Source organism: Podarcis vaucheri (assembly GCF_965113315.1).
Source record: "Podarcis vaucheri genome assembly, chromosome: 1".
In the NCBI taxonomy this organism is placed as follows: domain Eukaryota; kingdom Metazoa; phylum Chordata; class Lepidosauria; order Squamata; family Lacertidae; genus Podarcis; species Podarcis vaucheri.
In genome coordinates, this window is record NC_138759.1 from 51,717,836 (window position 1) to 51,739,947 (window position 22,112).

Here is a 22,112-nt window from a genome sequence, read left to right on the forward strand (position 1 = left end):
TAACTAAATTCTGCAGTATATCTGGGTAGGCTTGCTGAAATAAAAATAGTTTTCCGTTGGCATCTAAAACAATATAGCCTCGCAAGTCATCCCAGGCCATTAACAAGCAAGCATTACTAAATAATAATAATAATAATAATAATAATAATAATAATAATAATAATAAAAAAAAATAATAATGATGATGATGATGATTTATTTATACCCCACCCATCTGGCTGGATTTCCCCAGCCACTCTGGGCGGCTTCCAACAGAATATTAAAAACACAATAAAACATCAAACATTAAAAACTTCCCTAAGCACGGTTGCCTTCAGATATCTTCTAAGAGTTAGATAGTTGTTTATTTCCTTGACATCTGTTGGGAGGGTGCTCCACAGGGCGGGCGCCACTACCAAGTAGGCCCTCTGCCTGGTTCCCTGTAACCTCATTTCTCGCAGTGAGGGAACCTGCAGAAGGCCCTCAGAGCTGGACCTCAGTGTCTGGGCTGTACAATGGGGGTGGAGATGCTCCTACAACCAAGTTGTGGACCTAGGAGGGCAGAAACAACCAGGGAGAAGCATCTGCTGAGCTCCAGTACCCCCTGTCTGTGGCCACTGTCTTACTTTGCCTAATGATAGGGCCAACCCAGAGTGCAAGAACAAAACTGCTAGCTGTTGCTGCAATACTTACAGGATTCATCAAACTTAAGTGTTATCATCTGTTCTTTTGTGGGGGGGGGAGATAAATAGGCCCATGCAACTGGTGACTGTGCGTACATTGCATGTATGAAAATATAGCACAGATGTACATTTGTTGTTTGGTGTTCATATAAGGATGTCTGGAGATATCACACTATGTGGGGTGTGTGGGTGTATATGGGTATGGGAGTATCTAATCCTTCCCAAAACATATTGCAGCTGCCACTATCTGATCCTGTGGCTCATGGCTGCTCCCTGAAATATAAATACTCATTATAGAGTATTGATAGCTGTGGAATGGGCAGCAGACAAGGGTAGAAGTGCAGCTGTCCCAGCTTTAAATGGAGGCAAAGCCAGAGGAAGAACTCTCAAATTTTCACCAAACCTCTAAAATAGTTCAGGGTCTAACATCATTCTTCATCATTTCAAGAGTACCAGAAATGAATCCTTGTTGGCGTCAAACATGAAATCAACATGGAGAAAATATTTTTCCCTTTCTGAAAAGGAAAATCAAAACCATAAAATTAGTACAAGAGTGAATATTCAGTCTTGTCATATTCAGTCATATATAATGTTTTTGTGCTATATATTATTGTAACCTGGGACACTATGTGAAGGGTGGATAATAAATTGAAGAAGAAATAGTAATAATAATAATAATAATAATAATAATAATAATAATAATAATAATAATAAATAAATAGCCCTATTGCTGCTACATTCAAATTCCATCCACATGGAAGGTTTTTCTTTCCATACCACATATATTGGAATAAACTTGTGCTCATTTTACATATGAAGAAGCAGGGAGACATCTGGTTTCACTAGAATCACACAGGGAAGCTAAGACAGCATTTTGATGAGCATGTCTGCACAAAATTACCCAAAAATGTCTCCAATCCTGTCCTCCCAACCTGAGGCTGGATGTGCAGGTTCACAGGTGCATCCACTACTTCTGATAATCCCTCAAAGATCATGGGTAACATACCCATGGACCATGAACTTGTGCTATATGAACAGGAGCCGACTGCCCTGTTGCTGAGCATTACGGAGAGGTGTAACAATATTTCATACCTGTAGGGAGAAGGACGGAGTGGAGCTGACCCGGGAAGAAGCATTCAAATACCGGTTCAAAAAGGATGGGAAAAAGCATTACCTCATCATTAATGAATCCACCAAGGAGGATAATGGGCATTACAAAGCAAAGACTAATGGTGGGGAGTCTGTTGCTGAATTGATCGTGCAAGGTGAGATACAAAAGGAACTTTTTTATAATGTATGGCGGCTGGTAAACCACTTTGTGGCTGGGAAACGGCCGTTAGCTAGATGGCTAATTGTAGGACAGCTAATTGTGCAGGCCTTCAAAGCATATTATGGGGATTGTTAGGCCCATGTGCCGGATGTAATAGATATCCTGATAACAACAGGTGCTTGCTTATCAAGTCCTGTTAAAGTCCCACGTGCTCTGGATGTCTCTTCCTATTTCACCTTTCCCAAAACAGTTCCTTTAGCCTCTTCTTTTTGTAAAAGACACATCCACAGCTTTGGTGCTTGGTTGACCTCTGACCTTCTGGTGTTTGTGTTGCTCCATCCGCAAAATTTGTGATCTCAGAGAAGAAGCTGGAGGTGTACCAAAGTATCGCAGACCTGACGGTGAAGGCAAGGGACCAGGCCGTGTTCAAGTGTGAGGTTTCTGACGAGAATGTGAAAGGCATCTGGCTGAAAAATGGGAAGGAGGTGATTCCAAATGAGCGGACTAAAATCTCTCATATTGGCAGGTAAATCGTGCTTCAGAAAATTAAGCCAGGGTGCTGTAAGTTGCTTGAGTAACAAGCTGCTAATAGTAATAGAAGTAGCAATAATAAATTGGTGGTGTTAGTAGTAGTATTTTCCTTTGGGTGGAGAGAATATGTGATAAGATGGTATGTGGTGAGAAAGAGCAGTTGTATATAACCCAATATTATATTCTAATTTTACTCAGAGGGAGAATGCAACCTTCCCTCTGAATGGCAAGGAGATATCTGGGAATGCCTTCGTATTGTGCTTTGTGGGTGTTTAAATTGACGTGAGGAGTGTGTGTGTATTAGTTTGGAAGAGTTGTACAAAGGGTGTGTAAATGTTACAGTAAATGATTCATGAATCTCTGGGAACAGATCTTTCTCCAGTTTTCAGACAAGCCCCTGTGAAGGCTAACGATTTTTGCATTCCGGTCACTGTGGCATTTGTGGTAATACAGTTGCCCATACTGTGTACTGGAAATGGCTGCTACTTTATGAAATGCCCTCAAACATATAGTAATATACCTAGAGCTCAACCAAGCCCATTGCAGTCCATAGAAGGATGGATTCCCCTATTCTGTGACATGTATGTGCAAACAGTACACAAGGTTGTTAGAGGGAATGGGAGGTGTGTCTACAGTTCTCAAGTTTTTCTCCTTCAGCTTGGCCAAGAAAAGTGAATTTGTTCACTAAACAGAGCACAGAGGAAGACACAAGGGTGCTGAAGGCACACTCAGACACTTCCTATTCCCTACCATGACCTGTAATGATTCAGCACAGTGTTTGTGTATGGATATCATGGAGGAGGAGTGAAATTAGGATTTTGTTATGCCTTATACGGATCTCTTTGAGCACAGGTGCCGCACCTGCAGTTCACGGGATTGAAACACTAGTCGAGTTGATTTGAATGGGGCGACATCTTAATAAAGTTTGTGATAATAGGTTCCACACTATTTATGCTTATTTATTATAATATAGGATATGCATACGTATATATGCATGTGGCATTCTTTCTTACCCATCCATCTACTCTGGGGATGGGATTTATCCTGTATGGAGGTGAGCGGACCCAAACAAAGCTTGTATTTTGTATTTTTGCAATATCAGAATCCATAAACTAACCATTGATGATGTAACTCCAGAAGACGAAGCTGATTATTCTTTTATACCCGAAGGATTTGCATATAATCTCTCAGCCCATCTTCGTTTCTTGGGTAAGTGTTCTGGAATCTAATTTCTGTTCTTGGTGGGAATGTTCACTTTGTGTGAAGATGAAATGGGAGATTCCCTCTTGGTGATGCCTGAGCTTCAAACCACCTTAGTACTGCGCATCTCTGTGTGTCCACTGTGGCAGTAAGGGTGAAATAAGGTTCTTCTGTACCCTAATAGGGATATCTCCAAGCATGGGCACTAGGCCAAATGTTTTTATTTAAAATGTCAGCCCACTTTTTGACTGATTTTTTTAAGCCCTCTAATTGCCTTATGTAGCACCACAGGAACTCTGTGGATAAATATCTTATACAGTGGTACCTCGGGTTAAGTACTTAATTTGTTCTGGAGGTCCGTTCTTAACCTGAAACTGTTCTTAACCTGAAGCACTACTTTAGCTAATGGCGACACATCCTGCCACTGTGCCGCCGGAACACAATTTCTGTTCTCATCCTGAAGCAAAGTTCTTAACCTGAAGCACTATTTCTGGGTTAGCGGAGTCTGTAACCTGAAGCGTATGTAACCCGAGGTACCACTGTACCTTAATAGAGAAAGTTATGAAAAGAACTGTGGTATTGACCAAATTATGGGAAGGTCAACACTGGATGCCACAATTAAACTGAAATTAAATATATAGAGAAAAGCACACACAACAATAATGAGTAGCTTCCACTTTCCTATAGTTTTGGCTGTGAACCAGCAGAATTAGGTGCAGTTAAGCCTATTGATCTCAGTGGAATTTATGTGCACATAACTGTGCATTAGATTATCACCATGGTGTAAAGGTTGTTTCTGAATTTAGTTCATAGAAACAATTCCAGCATTACAAACTGTTGTTTCCTAGAAGCTAATTCTAAAACCCATAAGAGGAAAATCTATCCTTGTTTTGATAATAATAGGAAGGGGCATTCTTCCAGGAGGATATAGCTCATCTGCAAGAAAGTCTTACTCCAAGCCAGCAATCTCTTCTGAATAGTTTTTGTACTGTTTTTGGTGTAGAGGACCAATCTTTGTACATAGTCTTCTACTGCAATAAATGGAGAGCCTCAAGTCTGCAGGTGCTCAATGTGTGCATTTACCTTCCCATTATTTTATGGCAAGTCATAGGACAAACAGTATTGTGCTAGCAATTTATTTCAGTGTTTACTGTATATGGAAAATCCATTATAGCTTCTGCTCTCGTTCATTTTTATAGGTACTGTTCAGTTTCATTCCCATTTGGCAGATATATATGCTCAAAATATAAAGGGTTTTAATTGTTGATCATTGTGTCATTGGTGTTGTCTAATTCCCCCCCCCCCAAACTAGTACAAACCATATCCATTAACCTCATCTATAGGACTGTTTGAAAGGATGTGGATCGTACTGTTCAGGATAAGCCTTGGTCCATCCACACATTAGGGGCATGTGAAAAAATTTGTCTGTTTTGGTTTCTTTCAATGTCTTATTTTTCCAGCCTTAAATCCTCCACATTTCCACAGCTGTGTGCCCATTTAATAAAAAATCCTCATGAAAATTTAGTAGCATTTTTAGTACAATTTTCCCCCAACACCTTGGTATACAGTTTTGCCTCAGATACACATTTTTGCAAGCAATTTTTCCCTAATGTATATTACTTCATGGATGTATACATTTAATGCATTTTTCCCTCCGGTACATGCACCAGACTTTTAGAAGGCATCTGAAGGCAGCCCTGCTTAGGGAAGCTTTTAATGTTTGATGTGTTACTGTATTTTAATATTTTGTTGGAAGCTGCCCAAAGTGGCTGGGGAAGCCCAGCCAGATGGGTGGGGTATATATATATATATATATATATAAAAAACAACAACAACTTATTATTATTATTATTATTATTATTATTATTATTAGGGTGGAAAGCTGCTCTACAAAATTCAGATATATGTGAATTTCATATGATAAAATGTGTTTTGGGTTATGTATAGTTGTGAATTCGTTTCTCATTAAAATATGGAAGGAAGGAAGGAAGGAAGGAAGGAAGGAAGGAAGGAAGGAAGGAAGGAAGGATCTCACAGCCCTGTTCTAGACTCTGGACTGCAGTTTGGACTAGCAGTGATCAGAAAAGGAATAGGCATGAACCTCAAGTATGCTGAGTGTCAAATGTGTGCAAGTGCACACCTAATACGAAACAAAAAACAAGAAGTGCCTCCATCCAACTGAGCAAATGCAGAAACAGCTGTTCAAATTAAAAATGAAAAGAAACATGAGTCAGATGGAATTCCAGTAGAGGTCTTGAAGCCAATGATTGGAGAAGGGTGGTGGCTATCTAATGTCTCAAGAATTTCATTGTAAAAAAGGAGAAGGTGCCAGATGGAGAAGTGTTAGGACAGATGGTCATGGCTATGGAAATGTGCAGGTCACTTCTGACCATTCCTAAGCCTTGCTGTACTGGCAAGTACATGCCTTAGATATAGCATACTGTGCGCCTGCATTGATGCAACACCACAAAGCCTGAAATAGAAATCTGGGCTACCTGAGCCAATGGGAAAGATCTCTTTGAGCAATCAGCATTGTTTCACAAAATGCTTTCTTTCCCATGGAAATTTGTGACAGTGTGCTAACTCCTGCATACTTGCCTATAAGATAATTGATGTGAATTAATTGTCTGAGGGGAAGGGATTGATATAAACTATGACAGATGGTTTGATGTATGGAGAATCCAGACTAAGGATAAACATTTGGAGTAGTTAATTTTTTGATCTCTCTCAGCTCCATGGATCTAGGATTCTGTGTTATGCACACTGAACAAATGACATGGTTAAGTTAGCAGCAAGAGAAATGCAAATTGGTGAATAAATTAAATTGTGTGTGTACTGGGGAGACAAATCTAAGGCAGTTTGAGTTTGGATACAGGGAAAGTCAGGAGTGTGTGAGAGTGTTGGTTATAGAAACAGGGTCATACGGGATGATAGAAGAAGGCACAATATCAAGTGAAAGGCTGAATATGAGAGAAGTAGCACTAGCAAAAGAAAAAAAGCAAGAACTAAAGAAGGTAGAATTCTGGGTAGTACAACTCCAAACTGCAGTTGAGGGAATTATATTTTTGAATGCTTCCTTGTATTAAAAAAAAAAAAACACCTTTTCAGGGGGTAGCCTAGGCCTCTCCTTGATGTGCTTTCAGTGAGGGGGGGAAGTATTTGATCCCCTGCTAAATTTGCCCGTTTGCCCTCTGACAAAGAAAGACCAGTCCATAATTTTAATGGTAGGTTAATTGTAGCTGTGAGGGACAGAATAACAACAGGAAAACCCCCAGAAACCCAGAAGACAAAAGTCAGGGATTGATGTGCATTATAATGAGTGAAATAAGTATTTGATCCCCTATAAACCAGCCAGATGTCAGGCTACCTGGTATCTTCACTGTATGTAACAAGCTGAGATTAGAAGCACCTGCTGTAAGGGAGAGGTTTTACCTGTAATCCCAGCTCATTACTGTACAAAAGACACCTGTTGACAGACGCAATCAGTCCAGCGGATTCCAAAGTAGCCACCATGACCAAGACCAAAGAGCTGTCCAAGGATGTCAGGGACAAGATTGTGGACCTGCACAAGCAGGGGATCAAATACTCCCCCCCCCCACTGTATATAAATGGGGAAGCACTCAAAAATATTCCTGTCTGAGGTCCTATGTAAAAAGTGTAGCTCAGCTCTTATTTACAGTACAGTTCAAAGTTAAGCACTTTTGTCCTTTTAATTTCAACAGGAGAGCTGAACACGTGCTTAAATTTCTCCCATTGAAATTAAATCAATGTGTCTTCAGTGCTTGACTTTGGTGAGATTGTACCATCACATAAGAAAATTATTTGTGTTTGGTAAAGATTCATAAGTTAACCCAATAAATAAAGTTAATGCCCTCCACCTATCAGGAACCGGATCCTAGCCTGCTTTGGCCAATGAGGATGCAGGCTGGGACTTGGGCTGTGCCAAGGGATGGAGCCGGCGGAGTGGGTAGGTTTCACTCAAATCCCTCAGAACCCTTGCCCATTTAAGCAGCCCACATTTGAGGCACTAGCTGTTCTCAGTTGGCAGCTGGGCATTGGGGAAATCCTTTATTTTGGATGGAGGGAAGGCTGTAATCTCTGCTTGCCCCTCCAAACACTGGAGTATCCCATTAAAGGGATCTGGGGGTGGTGGCTGTGGCTGCATGCTGAGGCAGGGCCAGGCCCAAAAGCAAACCCCCAGATGATGGTCCCTGCGGGGGTTGCCCTATTTTATGTAAGTCTTAGGAACCCCCACCTGGATTGACCACACGTCACTTCCAGCGGGTGAGCCAGAAGTATTTAGATGGCCCCATGTCCAAGCCAAACCTCTTTCATCTGTGTTCAATAAAGTTGTGTCCCGTTTTGACCCCAAGCCAGTCTTACTGGTCTCTTATTTATATGGGTTGGGGTATGGGGAGCCCGACGCCTGGTCCCACAACGAGCATGCAGCTCTGGTGATGAAAGGCATGTGACAGGATAGTGTGTGAAGTGTTTCAGCAGATAGAAAATATACAGTCCCAAGTATTCACAAAGTACAGTCATTTGTTGTCATAAAGGCACCAGAACTTCTGAGATGAATCACTTCTGGGCAAAAATTAAGGACAACGTTCCTTGCATTGTATCCTGATTTTCTAACCTGCTTCTCCTAATGTTGACAGCTTTACATCATGAGAGGTTATTGTTTATGCATTTTTAAAATGAGCCTATGATTGGTCCATTTTCACAACAGGGGAACTGACTTTGGGGTGCAGTTCTAAAGATCTGTTATTGATGATTTTACTGTGTTTTATTGTGATTTTATGGCTCTGATGACTGTTTATTATTGATTGATTTAATTTGTGTTGTTAGCCACTTTCTTCTCCTGAGTGGAGGAAAGGGTGGGATATAAAAATAATAGATAATAAAATAAAAACTTTCAGATACATTTTATCCTTTTTCTTTCTTTTCCAGAGGTTAAGATTGACTTTGTGCCTAGACACGGTAAGGGCAATATGTGCCATTCACAAGTCAGTGAAATGGGAGAAAGGCAAAATAAAATTGAATCTTTGAGTAATCCTCAGTAACGCTAGAAAATGCTTCTTTGCCTTTATGCTTTTGCTGCAGAACCTCCCAAAATCCGCCTGGACTGCATGGGCCAGTCTCCTGACACCATAATTGTGGTGGCTGGAAACAAGTTGAGACTTGATGTACCCATATCAGGAGATCCAGTACCCACAGTGATCTGGCAGAAAGTAAACAAGGTAAAAATGTCACTGTGTCCAAGATGGTTCAGCTCAAGCACGTATGTTCTTATGCCTTATTTTATTTCAGAATTATAACTGGATTGATAAAATAAAAAGAAATGGTTACTTGAAAAGATATCAACTTTAATGTGTGTTCTAAAATAAAAACTATATAACGTTTACCATTCCAAGTAAGCACTTTTAAAAAAGGCAACTTCAAAATGGTCAAAGCAGCTTCAGTTCTGAGTTTGTTGAGGATAGCAGTCCAAGCAACAAGGTCAAGTCCCCTTGTGATAGTGGATTTATGTTCATTGCACTTATCTCCCATCTGATGAACACGTGGAAATGCTACTATTTATGTTTTAATCATTTATCGTGGATCATTGCTTCTTGTGACTAATCCAAACAGTTACTCAACAATGGAGGATCAACGTATGAGGGAATGATCATATATATATATTCTTCCTTCTTTCCTTCCTTCCTTCCTTCCTTTCTATTGAGTCAGGCCATTGATCCATCCCAATGTTTGTTCTCCAGGGTTTCAGACAGGGGTTTCTCCCAGCCCTACCCAGTGAAGTCAGATTGAACATGAAGTCTTTTCCATGCAGAACCCCTTCCTCTGGGGTTTCACTGCATATAGAAAACTTTAGAATCTCATTTCTTCTTGTGGGACCATTTCCTTTTTGAAGCGTCTTGGCAGCAGTTCTGCTAGACTTTTCCGTATGGAGCTCATCTGAAGAACAAGGATGCTGCGAGCTTCAATTGCTTGTGTGAATTTATAAAATGCGGACGACTTTCCCTCAATGAGACTTGGAAGGAGATTTAGGACTATAAAGTAAAACACCCAGCATTATGTGTTTGGAAAAACTGCAGGAAGTTCAAAGGAATATTCTGGACTACATAGTAATGGGAGAAAATGGAATGGAATCTCTCAAGATTCTCAAGGCCCTCTCCTTTTTAACATTTCTATTTGTGTGGTGCAAGGCTGACCTCTTGTGGCCCTTATTGCCAACTAGGCTTGTCTGTCCCTTTGAACTCCTGATGCTGTCAAACAAGGTGTGTGGTCATGGAATGGGGAGAAATGCCCCCTCCATGGCAGTTGCTTTGAGGGTCCAGCCCACCTCCTGGGGGTCTTCCTTCCACAGGCTTTTCCCACTTGCTTGTTGGCAAGACCAAACACTTCCAGCTGTCAGCATTTATCTCATCTTGCACCCCTCTCTCATCTTGGCCTCCAGCATAGTTTAGTAGAACTTGCACATGCTTAAGGTGAATAAGAGGAGGGGGTATAATATGGCAGTTATTTCCCATTCTTTACAGGTCTTTTGTGAACTGGGGAACAGTTTTTGACACCGCAATTCTTTTCTGCACATCTTCAGAACATGTGGTTTTATTTAAGCCCTAGAACATTTTTTGGGGGAAATTCTGATATGTGAATTAGCATACCCACACAGAACCTGCTAGTTCAATATTTGTTTATTAATTTATTTAAAATATTGGGCCATTTAAAGGAGATTCTGCATGGTTTAATTCCTTACATCCAACCTTTATTTTCTATTCAGCTTTCTTTAATTATTATTCTTTCTTTTTTAATTTCCTTTCCTTATACAGTGGAACCTCAGTTCTCGGATGTCTCTACTGACGAACAATTCAGAACCCGAATGCCAACAACCTGGAAGTGAATGCTTCCGTTTTCAAATGCACCTCAGAAGTCGAATGGCTTCTGAGGCCCGTTTCTTCATTTTTTTCAATGGATTTTGCTGACTGCCCTTTGATCTTCGGTTTTTGAATGTTTCGGAAGTCAAACAGTTTTCTGGAACGGATTCTGTTGCTCAAAGGGTCTCAGATACTAATGCCAGGAAAGATCTCCATCTTGAAAAGCTGTGGTTTGTTAGATGGAAGACTGAGCTGGATAAGCCAGTGGCCTGATTCAGTAGATGGTAACTGCATATGGGACGCGGGTGGCGCTGTGGGCTAAAGCCTCAACGCCTAGGGCTTGCCGATCGAAAGGTCGGCGGTTCGAATCCCCGCGGCGGGGTGCGCTCCCGCTGTTCGGTCCCAGCGCCTGCCCACCTAGCAGTTCGAAAGCACCCCCGGGTGCAAGTAGATAAATAGGTACCGCTTACCAGCGGGAAGGTAAACGGCGTTCCGTGTGCGGCTCTGGCTCGCCAGAGCAGCGATGTCACGCTGGCCACGTGACCCGGAAGTGTCCCCGGACAGCGCTGGCCCCCGGCCAATAAATGTGAGATGGGCGCACAAACCCCACAGTCTGTCAAGACTGGCCCGTTTGGGCAGGGGTACCTTTACCTTTACCTTTAACTGCATATGGCGCTAGGCTTGCTGCTTTTAATCCTGAAGGGAGACTCTTATAGCAATCACTGCAGAGAGAAGTGAATTAGCTGCTCTTCCTTTTGCCATTGTACTTCATGGGGAAGAAATTGTGTGTCTCCTTGCTTATATCTCCTAGTTCAGGGCTAAACAACATGGTGCCTTCAAGATGTTTCCCCACTCTTCCTGTGTTTTGTGTCTCTTCCAGAACAACGATCTGGTGCTGCTAAGTGACCCGTCCAAAGATATTACAGGCACAGGCGGAGATTTAAATAACGACAACAAGGCAAGTTCTTTGCGCTTCAACCAGTTGAACAGAGATACCTGGTTCTTAATAAAGAGTCTTGGTGACTCTGTCATGAATTCAGTAATTAACAATGCTGAAGAAAATAGGAAAGCTGATCTCTTGCATAATAAATTGCTATTTTAAAATATTTGTTTAAGGTATTTCCTTGAAATCTGTCTCTCTTTGGACTCAGAGTTTTTGAACTTGAGCAACCCTTCTAAACTTACAGGGCTGCCAGCCAAGCACTATTTATCTGTTCTGCAGCTAAATGTGCAGAGATCCTTGTGGAGAGAGGGAGCAGAGAATCATGTGTATACAGCCTGCTACTGTGTGCAAGGATCTGTGGAGTGGCAATAATCGCACACTGGCATTAGAAGAGTACTAGAGCAGGATCCCTCTGAGCCCTTTCTAAAACTGGGCATAGGGAAACCAAAGAACAAAATCAGGGACTTCCGGTTCGGCGCCAGCGCTAATGGCTGCTCCCTCTCCGAGCTCCGGAGAGAGGACGGCTCTGCGAGTTCGGGTCTGACCCGCTACGGCAAGCGGGGGACCCCTAAAATCACAGGAACGGAGCCTGTGAACAAGGAGATTCGGTGGGCACCTGAAGCGCCCCCCTTTACCGCAGAAAGAGCCTTTTTAAAGGCTCCGGAACGACAACGGGGAGCGCGGTGCTGAGAATCGCTACCCAGCCCGCAGGGTGAAGCCGCGTCGCCATTAGTGGAGAGCGCCGATTCCCTTCCTGAACAATCTGGACAAAAAAGACCCGTGAGTAAGATTGAACCTCTATTCGTGCCAAAACTACCTGAAATTAGGCTGAAAACGGGAAAGGCGAAAATTAAGGAAGTCTGCCTTCCCCCGACTGCATGACAATTAAAGCAACGAAAGTTACTGAGCTGCATCCGTATGGGATATTGTTTTTAACTGCTTGAATCCGACATTTGGACTTTGACTATCCCCTCTAGCTTGCAGGGCAGAGGGGAGGAATAAGTGACTTTATAAGCTGCATGACTAACTTAAAGGAAAGGGAACTCTCTGCAGCCTTCAACCTGGCACAAACTGCTATTAGAACAAAGGAACACTGAACTGACTTTAGACTCTTGTGAAAGTAACAAAGTGGAAGTCTCATTGCTTGTTTGATACAAAGTTTTGGGACTTTGTGGACACAATATATCAGGGAAGGCTGGGACTTTATCTAATGGGAAAGTGTTGCAATATACATATAGAAGCCTCCCGATAAATTTGCTTTTCAAATACTCCTTGCCTTTGTTTGCGGACATTTTGATTTGCTCCCTCTAGAGGGTAAATTAAAAGTTGCTACGCTTTGGGACAGTGGAATTTTCCTTTAGGAGAAGGCTCTCGTGGGAAACGACCTTGGGATATGAGTGGCCCAGCAGACGAGATAAGCACAAGAGCCAAGACAAGGCAATATCAACAACAGCTACAGCAACACAAGAAAAGAGGCTCGATCTCAGGCATAACTCCTACAGTGACAACAGGACAAGAAAAAGGTACAGCAGTCTCCATGGATGCAGTGTCGCAAGCCCTTCTTAAGATAAACCAGTCTCTGGAGAATCTAACAAAGCAGACGGCAGAAAATACCAAGAAACTGACAGAGAATTCACAGAAATTGACAGATTTAACAACAAGACTGGACCTGAATACAGAATCTATAAACAGGCTCACGCAAGAAAATTCTGCCACACGACAAATTGCGGAGGAAGCCAGAACTATTGCTGGAGAGACCCAGGAAAAATTAGAACCGATTGCCAGGAAGGTCTATGACCACGACGCAACTCTGGCATTGTGGGAACTACAAAGAAAAGAAAGGAATTTGAAATTACGATCAATTCCAGAGGACGAAGGAGACAATCTTACGGACTTTTTAACGAAAGAGTTTGCTGATTCCTGGGAAGACCTAGAGGAAGACGAATTTAAAATCACAACAGCATTTAGACTGGGCAGAAGACAGAACAGAAAGGCGCCGAGAGACTGTCTGATTACCTTGAGATCGAAGGAGGAAAGAGACAAAATTCTAAGACTGCACTTTGAAAAGGCCTTACAAATTGGGAACTCACCGATACAGATCTTTAAAGACATTCCTAAATATATTTTGGACTTGAGAGCTTCTTATAAGGATTTGGTTTACCTGTTGAAGAAGAACACCATTCTCTTCAGGTGGGAATTTCCACAGGGACTGTCTTTTGACTATAGAGGGAAGAAGGTGAAAATAAAGACGATACAGGATAAAGACAGGTTCCTGCAAAGAAATCAGGAAGACTTACAGAAAGGAACTGTAGACCCAATTGCTGAGCAAAGGAGTGTAATAGACATCCTGAACCTTTCGTTTGGACAGAACCTTCCACCACCAACAGAGGAGGAACAACAACTGGGAGCTGTTGGAGGAATACCAGAAAAATAACAAGATGGCCCTGCAATTCCTTAGTTGGAATTGTAATGGGATGAACAGCCCTTTGAAGAGACGACAAATATTCCATATTTTGAACAGAGAACAACTGGACTTGATTTGCTTACAGGAAACCCATATAACCAGAGCACACAGGAGACTGCTTATGAATAAAAAATTGGGACAAGAATTTATTTCGTCGGACAAAGTTAAAAAAAGAGGAGTTGTGATTTATGTAAAAGAGAAGTGGGCTCCAAAAATGATGTTTAAAGATGAACAAGGAAGATATTTAGCGGTGGAGATTCAGGTACAAGGAGAAAAATTTTTGATAATTGGGATCTATGCGCCAAATGAAGGTAAAGCAGAATTTTTCAAAAAACTCCATGAAACTTTGACGGATTATTTGGAATACAATATGATAATTATGGGAGATATGAATGGTGTAGTTTCTACAAACATGGACAAGACACAAAGACTGACTCTTACTAAAGAAGGGAGACTCCCGAAGACTTTCTTCGAAATGACTGAAAATATGGACTTAATAGACATTTGGAGAACAAGGAACCCTCTTGAAAGAGAGGGAACCTTTTTCTCCCATGCAAAGATGACCTGGACCAGAATCGACCAAATCTGGGTTACTAGTGGAATGGCTCCGAAGATTAAGAAGGTAGAAATCTGCCCAAAAACCTGTTCCGACCATAACGCCGTGAAGATGGAAATGAAATCTACAACAACTGGTCAGTTTAGATGGAGAATGAATGACACCCTATTTCGAGATAGAGAGATCCACATGAAGGCCCAAAAAACTCTAAAGGACTATTTTGAAATCAATCTAAAGGGCGATGTGGAAAAAAGAGTGGTCTGGGACGCAAGTAAAGCTGTGATGCGAGGATTTTTGATTCAACAAAACTCAATAAAGAAGAGAAAACAGAATGAGAAAAAGGAAAAAATTTTGGAAAAGATAAAAGAAGGAGAGAAAAAATTAAGATCAAAACCAAAGTCCCAGGAGATTTTGAGGGAGATTAAGTTGTATCAAACACAATATATGGAATTGATGAACCAAGAGATAGAATGGAAAATAAAGCAAATGAAACAAAAGACATTTGAGTCGGCAGACAAATGTGGTAAACTTCTGGCATGACAACTTAAGAAAAGACAGAAATTAAATACAGTCACAAGTCTAGAAGTGGATGGAAAAAATATATCTAAACCCAACGAGATAAGAAATTGCTTTGTGAGTTATTTTAAAAAACTCTATTCCCAAGGATTACAAAATGAAGAGGACATAGATAAATTCCTTAATAAATATGGATTACAAAAAATCTCTCATCATAGCAAGGTGGAGCTAAACCAGAGAATAACAGAACAAGAGATAGAGGGTGCCATTCAGGATATGCAATTGGGCAAATCTCCAGGGCCAGACGGACTGACTTCCAGATATTACAAATCTTTAAAGGAATGGCTAATACAACCGTTAAAGGAAGTTTGTAACGAGATCTTAGAGGGAAAAAAGGCACCCGAATCGTGGAAAGAAGCATATATCTCACTCATACCAAAGACAGAGACTGAAAAGACTCAACTGAAGAACTACCGCCCAATTTCGTTATTGAATGTGGATTACAAAATTTTTGCAGACATTTTAGCAAAAAGATTTAAAAGAGTATTGATGGAGAAGATTCACAGAGACCAAGCAGGCTTTCTCCCAAAAAGACACCTCTCAGACAATGTTAGGAACATAATAGACATTTTGGAAAAGTTAGAGGTGAATATAAATACTAAAGCAGTTTTGATATTTGTGGATGCGGAGAAAGCCTTTGACAATATTTCGTGGAGTTTTATGAAAAAGAATCTTCATGGGATGGGGGTAGGACAAGGATTTGAGAATGGTATGGGTGCAATATATTCCGAACAAAAAGCTAAGCTGATTGTAAATAATGTAATAACTGAGGAACTTAAGATAGAAAAAGGAACACGACAGGGGTGCCCAATTTCCCCATTGCTTTTTATTTCGGTCCTGGAGGTGTTGCTGAACATGATTAGAGATGACCAGCAAGTTAAAGGTGTACAGGTCGGAACTAAACACTATAAGTTAAGAGCGTTCGCAGATGACCTTGTATTGACTTTGCAGGAGCCAAACACTAGTACAAAAAGAGTGTTGGAAATAATCCAACAATTTGGGCAGGTAGCCGGATTTAAATTGAATAAACAAAAAACTAAAGTCTTAGGGAAAAACCTAACAGATATGGAAAAGAATAAGTTTCAAGAAGAGACAGGTCTGACGGTGGTTAAGAAGGTGAAATATCTAGGGGTTAATCTAACATCTAAAAACTTGAATCTGTATAAGGACAATTATGAAAAATGCTGGTCAGAAATTAAAAAAGATCTAGAAATATGGTCAAATTTGAGATTGTCAATGTTAGGCCGAATTGCAGTGATTAAGATGAATGTATTGCCTAGAATGTTATTTTTATTTCAAACTTTACAGATTATTGACAAGATGGACTGTTTCAAGAGGTGGCAGAAAGACATTGCGAAATTTGTCTGGCAGGGCAAAAAGCCCAGAATAAAATATAAAATATTAACAGATGCAAAAGAAAGAGGGGGATTTGCCCTGCCGGACTTAAAATTGTACTATGAAGCAGCAGCATTCTGCTGGCTGAAAGAGTGGATGCTCCTCGAGAATACAGATATCTTGGACTTAGAAGGTTTCAATAATGCATTTGGCTGGCATGCATATCTATGGTATGACAAAATCAAAGTGCATAGTGCCTTTAAAAATCATATTGTAAGGAAAGCGTTGTTTAATGTTTGGATGAGATATAAAGATCTGTTGGAAAACAAAACCCCTAGATGGCTGTCACCCTTAGAGGCTAAGGCCCACAAGAAAGTTAATATGGAGGCCGGATGGCCAAAGTATTGTGAGATCTTAGAACAGGATGGAGAGAAACTGAAATTAAAGAGCCATGAAAAACTAAAACCCAAAGTACAAGATTGGCTCCACTATTATCAAATAATGGAGGTTTTCAAACAAGACAGGAAAATTGGCTTCCAGGTGGAAAAATCAAAACTTGAGACAGAATTGTTAGAACCCAATACTAAGAATTTGTCAAGAATGTATAACTTGCTGTTGAAATGGAATACACAAGACGAAACAGTTAAATCAGTTATGATTAAGTGGGCACAGGATATTGGTCATAATATTATGTCTGCTGACTGGGAAAGGTTGTGGAACACTGGTATTAAATTTACGGCATGTAGTGCTTTAAAGGAAAATGTTATGAAAATGGTCTATAGGTGGTACATGACCCCAGTTAAGCTAGCAAAAATTTACCATTTGCCTGATAACAAATGTTGGAAATGTAAGGAAACTGAAGGTACTTTTTATCATCTTTGGTGGACATGCCCGAAGATTAAGGCTTTCTGGGAGATGATATATAATGAAATGAAAAAGGTATTTAAATATACCTTCCTTAAGAAACCAGAGGCCTTTCTCTTGGGCATTGTCGGCCAATTGGTGCCAAAAAAGGATAGAACCTTTTTCATGTATGCAACAACAGCAGCAAGAATACTGATCGCAAAGTATTGGAAGACACAAGATTTACCCACCTTGGAAGAATGGCAGATGAAAGTGATTGACTATATGACATTGGCGGAAATGACAAGCAGAATTCGTGACCAGGGAAAGGAGACTGCGGAAGAAGATTGGAAGAAATTTAAGATTTATCTTAAGAACTATTATAAACTTGATGAAGCTTAGAATGTCGAGATTTTACAGAGAGAAAGGGTTGCAGTAATATAAGATCAGATTAAGAAAGGACTATGATGAATTAGGATGGGAAAAAACATTTATAAGTTGCTATAAAATTTGGACATGAGGATGCAGAAAGGGGAGGTATGGGGAAGTCCGAGGAAAGAAGTCTATGAAAGGACATTTTGAAATTATATTTGTTTGTTTGTCTGTTTTTCTTTTATGTTTGTTTGTTATAAAAACTTTTGTAAAACTAATAAAAATTTTATAAAAAAAAAAAACCAAAGAACAAAATCAGAAAGAGTTTCAGAACTCCATCCATCCAAAATCACATTGTGATGACTAGGGAGGGAGTGTCTATAGTCACCCATCCAAATCCAGTGTGGATCACTTAAGGTCTACTACCAGGAACTATTTGGTCTTCCCAGATCTCTGCTGGTGAGGGAGAAAGAACAAGTGGCTCAATCTGTTCCCAGCACAGATCAATGACACATACAGTGGTACCTCGGTTTAAGAACAGCCCTGTTTATGAACTATTCGGTTTACTCTGCAAAACCGGAAATAGTGTCCTGGTTTGTGAACTTTACCTCGGTCTAAGAACGGAAGCAACATAACATAACAACCTTTCACCCCATAACTGCTCACAGGTCTTCTCTGATTCCGAAGGCCGAGTCCGTGTAGAGATGTATGAAGACCATTGTGTGTTCACCATTGAAGGAGCTGAGAAGGAAGACGAGGGAGTCTACAGAGTTACGCTTAAAAACCCAGCAGGGGAAGATACAGCTGATATCACTGTCAAAGTGATTGGTAAGCAAGGCAGATGGGCACTTTCTAAAGCCTGGTACAAGTGAGCCAAGTCTTCTCTCTGCCAGCCTAACATGCAGTCACAACCACTGATAGAATAATACATTTTCCAATGGAGCAGGAGACCCTGCAGATGATGTTTCTCCTACCAATGTCCCTCTGGCCTACTGTGGCAAGTAGGACTCCCAAGTGTGCTACATAGCTGGCAGAGTGAAAGGGGGAGAAACCTGCCATCTGGTAGTACAGTCGATCAAAAGGATTAGGTGATCATTGCAGCCCTAATAAGTAGTTGTCTTCATTGTCTAAACACAACATGAAACACAACATGATCTTCTTAAATGGATGTGCCCTCTCTCTGTGACTTAGGAGGGGAAGAGATATGAGAAAACTGAGTTTTTAGATGAGATTCACTGTCTGTGTCTCTTTCTCCTGTTTCCTTCATTCCTTCATTCTTTAATTGCTTCAGAGATGTGGCTTTGCCCTGTTGACCAAACAATATATCATACTTGAATTTACCCCAAAATCAGCTGTGCAATTTATGCATTTGTTTTATCAGGAGGTCACACTTTCTTTGAAATGAAAAAGCTACTTAATGTTAGACTCTTTAGATAACAGTTGCAATGACAAATGCATCAAGACGAAGAATGCTTCCTGCAATGAAGAGGGAGCTTTATGCAGTTTGTTAGAATCATAAATAGGGTTACAGCACATTCATATGGGAACCTCTAAAATGAAGGAGTAAATCTGGTTGTGTGAATAGGGAATACTGAATCGTAAGAAGAGCCCTGCTGGATCGGATCAGAGGTCTGTTTACCATCCACTTCCCCACAGTGGCCAACTGGATGCCTCTAGGAAGCCCATAAGCAGGACTTGCATGCAGTAGCCCTTTCCTCTTTGTGTTCCCCAGCAACTGAAGCTGTGGATATGCTATATATTTTAAGCATAGCATTTCCCCCAAGGAATCCTGGAAACTGTTTTCACTCCCCATAGAGCTACCATTCCCAGGACCCTTAAGAAACTACAATACCCAGAATTCTTTGTTTAAAGCCATGTGCTTTAAATGTGTGGTGTACATGCATGTAGCCTTATATTGGGAGGCATAACCCTCAGAAGCTGTGTATAGCTATCATGTCCAGTAGCCATTGATAGCCTCACCCTCTCTGAATTTGTGTTATCCCCTCTTAAACCTGGTGACTGTTACTACATCTTGTGACAGCAAGTTCCATAGGAAGATATTCTGTGGTGAATCAAACACTAGCCATAGAAATACGGGGGGTGTGTGTGTGTGTGTGTGTGTGTGTTTTGAAGGAAACAGGCAGTTACAAGAGAAATATTGTTACCTCTCTTTCTTTCTCCAGATGTACCTGACCCTCCTGAGGCTCCCAAAATCAGTAATGTTGGTGAAGATAACTGTACAGTGCAGTGGCAGCCTCCAAAGTATGATGGAGGACAGCCAGTACTGGGTAAGAATTGCTATAGTGAAAACATCACCTGAAGGATGATGATGATGATAGAAATGATAGTAGTAGTAAGTAGTAGTAATTTGTTATTTATACCCCACCCATCTGGCTGGGTTTCCCCAGCCACTCTGGGCAGCTCCCAACAGAATATTAAAAACACAATAAACCATCAAACATTAAAAGCTTCCCTAAACAGGGCTGCCTTCAGATGTCTTCTAAAAGTCAGATAGTTGTTTATTTCCTTGACATCTGATGGGAAGGCGTTCCACAGGGCAGGTGCCACTACTGAGAAGGCTCTCTGTCTGGTTCCCTGTAACCTCACTTCTCGTAGTGAGGAAACCGCCAAAAGGCCCTCGGAGCTGGACCTCAGTGTCCAGGCTGAACAATGGGGGTGGAGACGTTTCTTCAGGTATAATGGGCGGAGGCTGTATCCAGAATGAAAGGATTTTCTGTCTGTTCCCAGAAATATATTTGTACTGTGAATTATTATATTTTACAATATAATTATGACACTGTGAAATAGGCAAAAGTTCCTCAGTTACCTCTTTGATTTCCCATATATCTAGTTTTTCTGTCATTTTGAGGACAATATGGGCATTACTGCTATTTCTTGAAAGGGTAGTTTACTAATTACCCCACCAGCACTGAAAGAAGATTTGTGGGGAGTGAGTCTTGCTTCCTGTGGACCACCTGGAGTGGGAACTGTGTTTTATTTATTTTATTTAACCAAGTTTTAGCTTGCTTGCTATAAAAATAAACAAACCTTGAATTGGTTTGGAAGAAGAAGAGTCGAAACTCTAACACATGGGTAGGCAAACTAAGGCCCGGGGGCCGGATTCGGCCCAATTGCCTTCTAAATCCGACCCACAGACAGTCCAGGAATCAGCGTGTTTTTACATGAATAGAATGTATCCCTTTATTTAATAACAATATTTGAAGGCGGCTCAGTTGCAAATAGGTAGGTTTTGCATCTTCCTCAGAGGTGCTCAAAGTGGAACCCTGGACTACTGATAAGCATGTGCTCCACATACACGCCTGCCGGTTTCTCCCAATTTCAGCTGTTGTTTAGGAAACACACAAAGAGGAAGCTCAGACCACTTCTACTTCCTCTGGCAGTGCTGCAATGTGCAAAGCTGCTCTCGCTCTGGGACACATTTAATGGAATAGCCTTGAACAAGGTCACTAACGGGAATATCAAGTATCAGGATAGAAGGACAGGATGAAACTGTTACCAGAACCAGCTGAAGTTAAAGGACACACACTACTGGCATGGTTCAGCCATTGAAACCACTGCCAAACTTTGGGTGAAATGTTAGCCAAAGCCCCCCAAAAGTGCTATTTTACAATGGCTACCTGGTTATAATGGGATAGGGATCACCAACCCTGTGTCCATGGGTGCAAAGTTGGTGGCCTTCATGTATTTTGGGGGGATTTGGGGGAGAGATGGATTTTTATGTGGGAATAGCAAGTACTTCTTTCACCTGTGGAAAACCTCTCTGCATTTGAGTGTGGATGTTCAAGGTGTGTGTGGGGGGGGGAGATATGTATATGTGGCGTGTGGGGGGAGAGGGGGAGATATGGATGTGTGATCTGTATGTGGACATGGTGAGCTTGTATATGTGGCTTTGTGAGAATGAGGGAGAGGTGTATTGTCCAGCTGTTGGTATGTAAAGTGTATGAAAGTATAAAGTGGTATAGAAATGAAATAATTATTTATAATTAATAAGTGTGTGCAGGGGAGAGGGGGGGAATGTGTGATTGGTAATCCCAGTAATAAAATAAAAGCTTTCATTAGATAGTATTCTAAACAAAAGAAGTGAATCAAGAGGTGCTTGTATCAGTTTTTGCATTTGTAAATTCCGTAAGGATTTATTATGTATATTCAAGTGCCTCTTTTTCGCTTATTATATCATATCAACCAGCGCTATTTTTCTAGAAAAAGAAAACTCACCATGAACACCTCCTTTGTTCTCTTATAATGGCAATGGCACCAGCCTGAGAGGTGCCAGAACTGAGTTCCGGAAAGTTCTGGATATATATATATATAAAAAGCCCTGATTCATAGTAAAAGGTGTTGTTAACATCATCTATAGAAAATGGCTGTAACCCTAAATACGCTTGCTAAAGAGTAAGCCCCATTGAACACAGTGGGATCAGGGGTGGTGAGCATGATAGGGTGGTGCCATAGAGCTTTTCTCCC

General features: G+C 41.1%; 1 protein-coding gene across 1 annotated transcript in view; it reads left to right on the forward strand.

Annotated features, from left to right (window-relative positions):
• The window catches only part of MYBPC3 (myosin binding protein C3), a 73,023-nt gene that overhangs the window by 29,230 nt on the left and 21,681 nt on the right, over positions 1–22,112 (forward strand). Inside the window, exons 15-23 of the mRNA XM_082242295.1 lie at positions 1,761–1,927; positions 2,293–2,458; positions 3,566–3,672; positions 8,614–8,643; positions 8,767–8,903; positions 10,494–10,643; positions 11,350–11,496; positions 18,296–18,455; positions 19,811–19,915. Of these exons, the coding sequence (XP_082098421.1) occupies positions 1,761–1,927; positions 2,293–2,458; positions 3,566–3,672; positions 8,614–8,643; positions 8,767–8,903; positions 10,494–10,643; positions 11,350–11,496; positions 18,296–18,455; positions 19,811–19,915 (1,169 nt within the window). The remainder of the gene's footprint in view (positions 1–1,760; positions 1,928–2,292; positions 2,459–3,565; positions 3,673–8,613; positions 8,644–8,766; positions 8,904–10,493; positions 10,644–11,349; positions 11,497–18,295; positions 18,456–19,810; positions 19,916–22,112) is intronic.